Source organism: Salvelinus alpinus, chromosome 15 (genome assembly GCF_045679555.1).
Source record: "Salvelinus alpinus chromosome 15, SLU_Salpinus.1, whole genome shotgun sequence".
Classification (NCBI taxonomy): Eukaryota; Metazoa; Chordata; class Actinopteri; order Salmoniformes; family Salmonidae; genus Salvelinus; species Salvelinus alpinus.
In genome coordinates this window covers 18,530,983-18,538,029 of record NC_092100.1, presented here as the reverse complement: position 1 = coordinate 18,538,029, position 7,047 = coordinate 18,530,983, and the positions used below count along the sequence as shown (strand labels likewise).

The 7,047-nt window shown below is 42.3% G+C and overlaps 1 protein-coding gene across 5 annotated transcripts in view; it reads right to left on the bottom strand.

The window, feature by feature from the left end:
- Nucleotides 1–478: 478 nt before the first annotated feature.
- LOC139539618 (dipeptidyl peptidase 9) overlaps nt 479–7,047 on the bottom strand; it is a 40,639-nt gene continuing 34,070 nt past the window's right edge. For 4 of the 5 annotated variants that reach the window (XM_071342715.1, XM_071342716.1, XM_071342718.1 and 1 more), the window contains exons 16-21: nt 3,415–3,560; nt 3,114–3,260; nt 2,620–2,772; nt 2,136–2,278; nt 1,670–1,781; nt 479–1,338 (exon numbers count right to left, since the gene is read on the bottom strand). In XM_071342715.1, the coding sequence (XP_071198816.1) occupies nt 1,246–1,338; nt 1,670–1,781; nt 2,136–2,278; nt 2,620–2,772; nt 3,114–3,260; nt 3,415–3,560 (794 nt within the window). In that variant the 3' untranslated portion in view covers nt 479–1,245. The remainder of the gene's footprint in view (nt 1,339–1,669; nt 1,782–2,135; nt 2,279–2,619; nt 2,773–3,113; nt 3,261–3,414; nt 3,561–7,047) is intronic. The other variant, XM_071342717.1, reaches the window with a different exon arrangement.

The following is a 7,047-nucleotide window of genomic DNA, read 5'->3' as shown; positions in this document are numbered from 1 at the left end:
CAATTGAATTTACCACAGGTGGACTCCAATCAAGTTGTAGAAACATCTCAAGGATGATCAATGGAAACATGATGCACCTGAGCTCAATTTCGAGTCTCATAGCAAAGGGTCTGAATACTAATGTAAATAAGGTAACTGTTTATTTTGAATAAATTATCAAAAATGTCTAAAAACCAATTTTCCCTTTGTCATTATGGGGTATTGTGTGTCGACTGATGAGGGGGAAAAAATAAATAATCAATTTTAGAATAAGGCTGTAATGTTAAAAATGTGAAGGTCTGAATACTTTCCGAATGCACTGTACATGTGAGCCAATTGATACATTTAACATTGCGATTGAGATGAAAGTCAGTGAAAGTTTTCAAAAGCTAAAGAAGCCTGCGTCTTCTGAGGCGACAAGCTGAGCAAAGACTTGATCACTACAGTGAAATGGCATTGGAGATAGTAGTCTTAATGACTTACTACATTTAGACACTCGTTATAAAATAAGAATTCCTTTTTATTTTAATACACACTTAAAATACCAGTTGCAGGTAGTGTGTAAATTCCGTCCTCAGCGGCCACGCCATTTGGCTCACCACACAACACTGTAATCCACCATGACTTACAACAGCACAGTCCAAAGTATGAACAAACAAAACATTTACATTTTAGTCATTTGCAGACGCTCTTATCCAGAGCGACTAAAAGTAGTCCATATATTTTCATACTGGTCCCCCTTGCTAACAGGGTGTGGCACAAAAATCCCAAATAAAAACAGAAAATCACTCCAAGATGCTAACAAGCTCTTTTTCTCAAAATGCTCAATGTTTGTTCTATATTTTCTACTTCTCTCCTTCTCTGCAGTCATTGTCCAGTTAAAAACTGACAGGTGACAACCCTCTGCTCTCAGCGTGGGAAGGGGTTGGTAGCATGGGAGGGCTTCTCCAGGCTGTTATAAAAAATCTCGTTTTTTAAGAGTGGTGTGAGGGATCGGATGCAAATGGCAGATGGGGCACACAGTGTGTTTATCACAGGTGGCACCTTAATTGGGGAGGACCAGCTCATAGTAATGGATGGAACAGTTTCAAATACATCAGACATGTTTGATACCATTCCATTCACTCCATTCCAGCTATTATGACCAGTTTGCCACTCACCAGCCTCCTGTGGTATATGTGAAGGGGCATGGTAACATTGGGCAATGGGGGGGGGGGAGAAAGAGTGGGGAGTGGGGCAGGGGCTCTGTTCATTCAACTGCAGCCCTCAGAGGTACTGCTGGAGGAAGTGCAGCAGCATAATCTCATAGTGCTCTCCAGACTCTGGGCAGCGGATGCTGTGTCTCTCGTTGGGGTAGATCTGAAGAGATGGAGACAAAGGAACAAATGGAGGAAAGAGAGCTTTCTTTCCCCAGAAAGGAAGCACCCGTCTTCCTCATTTATAAAATGTTTATTTTAATGTGCTCTGAAAAGAGGCCTTAAAATAAATGAGTCCCACACTTTTCTTCTTTGTAGCGAATGCATTTGTTTTCAGCAACATATCAGCTAAAGCCTGGGAAAAGGTTCCACTGCACATATTCAATTCTCTCATCATCGCTCGCCATTTTATACAATGAAGTTGAATGAACACTGTATTGTAGGTCTGTGTAAGATGGGGTACATGTACACAACTAAACCCACTGCCCTCCTACCTGTAGCTGATACGGCTTCCCCGCACGGATCAGTTGAGACACCAGGAAGTTGGTGTGGAAAAAGTGCACATTCTCGTCAAGGAATCCATGTAATATAAGTAACCGGTTAGGCCTGGGTAGGAAAACAAAATATAAAAGATTATCTCTAGAAAAGTTAAAAAAAATAATAATAATAATTTCCCCTCGCATCAGAACTTATCCTGGTCCCAGATCTGTTCGTTATGTATAGCCAACTCCTATGGTCATTGTCAAAAGAGTTGCCTATACAGTACAAACAGATCTGGGATCAGGCTAATTGAGACATACATTCCAAGCAAGTCTGTCCCATCAGGACCATATCAAAAACAAGTGATGAACAGTATTGCAGGACAGCTGCACTTTGGAGTCTCTTTACTGCTGCCTTTACTTATTGCCTGTGAAGCACCCTGAGGTTGACAGTAAACGGTAATGAATGGTGATGACTCACTCGCTGGGCAGCTTGTCTACGTGCAAGGCAACAGAGCCGGCTTCGTATCCCTGCTGGTTGTTCTCAGGTAGGTCCATGTAGCGCTCCGTGTAACCGGTGTCATAGGCCATCCACACCGTCACAGGTGCACCCGCTATGGCCACCTGAACCATACAAGGACAGCTCAAATCAACCAGGCTTTTAAATTAATGCTAAAATGACTTCATTTTAACTGATTCAGAGTGAACAGTAACCATATGTACAGTACAACTAGTCAAGACTTTGGAGCGTTAAATTCAGTTTTAGAGTCAATATTTTGAGCTTGTTGACTTAAACCAGGGCTGGGCCACATTACTACCCCTTCATGGTTCAAAGCCATAGAACTACACAGCCTGCCGTCACAATTCATTTCTTACACAGAACGCATGTGAGGTGAAGTTGTGACATAGTCCAAAATAATAATCCCCTAACATTCTTAGGCGGAGACTTCGAACTTTCCTCTCACCTTGAAGACATTGGGCCTGTGGACAAGGCCCATGAGGGAGAGGAAGCCGCCGTAAGACCAGCCGTGGATGGCCACGCGACTCAGGTCCACAAAAGTGTACTTTTCAGCCACGTACTGCAGCCCCTCCACCTGGTCCTCGATCTCCACCTGGCCCTGAGAACAGCAGACGGGGAAAGGAATGTCACGACTGGCATGAAGGCAAACAGGAGAACACTTTTTTAAACATAGTGAAATGGGGATGTACTATCTGGACTGGTCCAATAAGAATGCCCTTTTTGCTACATTGTGCCTTACTGAACACAACTCTGGTAATAAAGATCGATCACAAACTGGCAATGCAAAAATCTATTTTTTTCAATACCTCAGTGTTTCCCCTAAATTCATTTAGCAGTAGCGCACACTGCAAAAAAATTTAACGCTGCTGATAAAGAACCTAGGTGAAAGACTGACACCTACAACACTTGTGTATGTTTAGTAGAGTAGTTACTGTTTACCATTTTGTTTTTCAGAGCCCCCTCGAACTTGAGGCCTCTCTGACAGGAGCCTCTCCCGTCAATGACCACGACGGCGTAGCCTAGTGACGCTAGCGTATTCAGCCTCAGGTACTTCACTCCTTTGTATGTGTTATTTACTAACTGCACCTGGAGCACACAACCCCCACCCCCCTCAACATTAAAAACATTCGAGATAAAACCTTTAACATTATATATTTTTTTTATATATAACTAGCCTTGAAATCCAAACGGTCACAAACAAGACTATATTACAGAATTAAAAAAAATGTATTGAACAAACCTGGGGGCCTCCATACACAAAGAGGATTGTAGGGTGCTTCCTGCCAGGAACCAAGTTGTGTGGTTTGTACAACATGCCGTAGAGGTGGAACCCTGAATTCCCTGGGAAAGTAAAGATCTCTGGTGGGATGTAATCTCCTGGGCGCCCTGAGACATAACATTAACACCAATATGAAGTCAAATGCATATCACTATCGAGGTCAACTGTAGATACTATAGCTGTCCATTCCATTGGGTTATTATTGCAAGGGCCGATTCTATTGATGTGACTGCCCTTGGGAAAGTGACTCATTCAACTATAAATAAGCAACATTGAATTTGCAGGGCCATTCTGTAGTCTCAACATGTGAGTTAAGTGTGATGGCGACAGAGTGCTTATGGTAACACAGTTCATTGATACAGTCATGTTTTGTAGTCAGGTGAAAAGCCAACAGAAGATTTCAATGCAGTGATGGGGGGATACTTACATATTACAATATTATTTTGGACGATATTATAAAATCGATATTTTCACACACACACACAGAAAATATTCAGACCCCTTGACTTTTCCTACATTGTTAATTTAGCCGTATTCTAAAATTGATTAAATAGTTCCCCCCCCTCAATCTACACACAATACTACATAATGACAAAACAGGTTTATACATTTTTGCAAATGTATAAAAAAAATAAAAAAAATATTAAAACCCCGGAAATACCACATTTACATAAGAATTCAGACCCTTTACTAAGTACTTTGTTGAAGCACCTTTGGCAGCGATTACAGCATCGAGTCTTCTTGGCCCCTTTTCTCTCAATTTCCGCCTGAATGACATGCCCAAAGTAAACTGCCTGTTGCTCTGGCCCTGAAGCCAGGATATGCATATAATTGGTACCATTGGAAAGAAAACATTTCTACAAACTTCAAAGTGTTAAAATAATGTAGGAGAATATAACACAATAGATATGGTAGGAGAAAATCCAAAGAAAAACCAACCAGAATATTTTTTGAGAGAGAGACCATCCTCTTACAATGGCAAGTATAAGGTCACACTGAAAATTAGCTTCCACAGGGTGTCAGCAGTCTATTTTCAAGGTTTCAGGCTTGTAACTTCAAAAACGAATAAGAAATAACAGTTTTAGTAGAAGGACAGTCTTGGAAATTCATGTTTGCGCACGCCATGAAGACATTATGCACCTGCTAAAATTAGCTTCCTATTGAACATACTTCTTTCCATAAGAAATATTAAAGTTTGATTACATTTTAGGGTATGAGTAGTAAATGGAAACTTATTTTGACTTGTTGAAACAAAGTTTAGAGGTAGATTTTCGGATTCCTTTCTCTGCAAGTTGAATGGGTGGACTACTCAAATCGATGGCGCCCACTTAACTGACTTTTTGGGACATAAAGAAGGATTTTATCTAACAAAACGACACTACATGTTATAGATGGGACCCTTTGGATGACAAATCAGACGAAGATTTTCAAAAAGTAAGTGAATATTTAAATCGCTATTTGTGAATTTATGAAACCTGTGGCCCATATTTTGATGTGGGGCGCCGCCCTCAAACAATCGCATGGCATGTTTCGCTGTAATAGCTACTGTAAATCAGACAGTGCAGTTAGATTAACAAGAATTTAAGCTTTCAACCGATATGACTCTTATGTACCTAAATGCTTAATATCCATAATTTTTATGATTATTTATTTGAATTGCTCCCACCAGTTTCACTGGAAGTTGTCCCGCTAGCTGGAGGCCTAGCCCTAAAAGGTTAGCCTTATTCTAAAATGGATTCAAATGTCTTCCCCCCCTCATCAATCTACACACAATACCCTATAATGACAAAGCAAAGCAAAAACAGGTTTATAGACATTTTTGCAAATGTATTCAAAGAATATATACAAATAAATAAATTGAAACATCACATTTACATAAGCATTCAGACCCTTTACTAAGTACTTTGTTGAAGCACCATTGGCAGCGATTACAGCATCGAGTCTTCTTGGGTATGACGCTACAAGCTTGGCCCACCTGTATTTGGGGAGTTTCTCCCATTCTTCTCTGCAGATCCTCTCCATCTCTGTCTGGTTGGATGGGGAGCATTGCTGCACAGCAATGTCTCTCCAGAGATGTTAAATCGGGTTCAAGTCCAGGCTCTGGCTAGGCCACTCATGAATATTCAGAGACTTGTCCCTGAAGCCACTTCTGTGTTGTCTTGGCTGTGTGCTTAGGGTCATTGTCCTGTTGGAAGGTAAACCTTCGCCCCAGTCTGAGGTCCTGAGCACTGTGGAGCAGGTTTTCATCAAGGATCTCTGTATTTGCTCCGCTCATCTTTTCCTCAATCTGACTAGTCTCCCAGTCCCTGCTGCTGACGAGCATTCCCACAGCATGATGCTGCCACCACCATGCTTATTTGCTTGACAATCACCGGCTGACTAAATTTTGTGACCGCCACAGACCTAGCAACCACCATGCTTCACCGTAGGGATGATGCCAGGTTTCCTCCAGACGTGACGCTTGGCATTCAGGCCAAAGAGTTCAATCTTGGTTTCATCAGACCAGAGAATCTTGTTTCTCATGGTCTGAGGGTCTTGAGGTGCCTTTGGCAAACTCCAAGCGGGCTGTCATGTGCCTTTTACTGAGGACTGGCTTCAGTCTGGCCACTCTACCATAAAGGCCTGATTGGTAGGGTGCTGCAGAGATGGGATAATCTTCCAGAAGGACAACCATCTCCACAGAGGAACTCTGGAGCTCTGTCAGCATGACCATCGGGCTCTTGGTCACCTCCCTGACCAAGACTCTTCTCCCCCAATTGCTCAGTTTGGGCGGGGCGTTCAGCACTAGGAAGAGTCTTTGTGGTTGCAAACTTCTTCCACTTAAGAATGGAGGCCACTGTGTTCTTGGGGACCTTCAATGCTGCAGAAATGTTTTGGTACGGACTCCATCCTAGCTGGAGGGGTGCTCTCATCTTATCTACTAACATAGATAGGGCTCTAACTCCTCTAGCTCCACAATGAAATAGGGTGCAGGCCAGGCAGCAGGCTGTTAGCCAACCTGCCAGCTTAGTGGAGTCTGCCAATAGCACAGTCAGTGTAGTCAGCTCAGCCATCCCCATTGAGACTGTGTCTGTGCCTCGACCTAGGTTGGGCAAAACTAAACATGGCGGTGTTCGCCTTAGCAATCTCACTAGGATAAAGACCTCCTCCATTCCTGCCATTATTGAACGAGATCGTGATACCTCACATCTCAAAATAGGGTTACTTAATGTTAGATCCCTCACTTCAAAGGCAGTTATAGTCAATGAACTAATCACTGATCATAATCTTGATGTGATTGGCCTGACTGAAACATGGCTTAAGCCTGATGAATTTACTGTGTTAAATGAGGCCTCACCTCCTGGTTACACTAGTGACCATATCCCCCGTGCATCCCGCAAAGGCGGAGGTATTGCTAACATTTACGATAGCAAATTTCAATTTACAAAAAAAAAAATGACGTTTTCGTCTTTTGAGCTTCTAGTCATGAAATCTATGCAGCCTACTCAATCACTTTTTATAGCTACTGTTTATAGGCCTCCTGGGCCATATACAGCGTTCCTCTCTGAGTTCCCTGAATTCCTATCAGACCTTGTAGTCATAGCAGATCATATT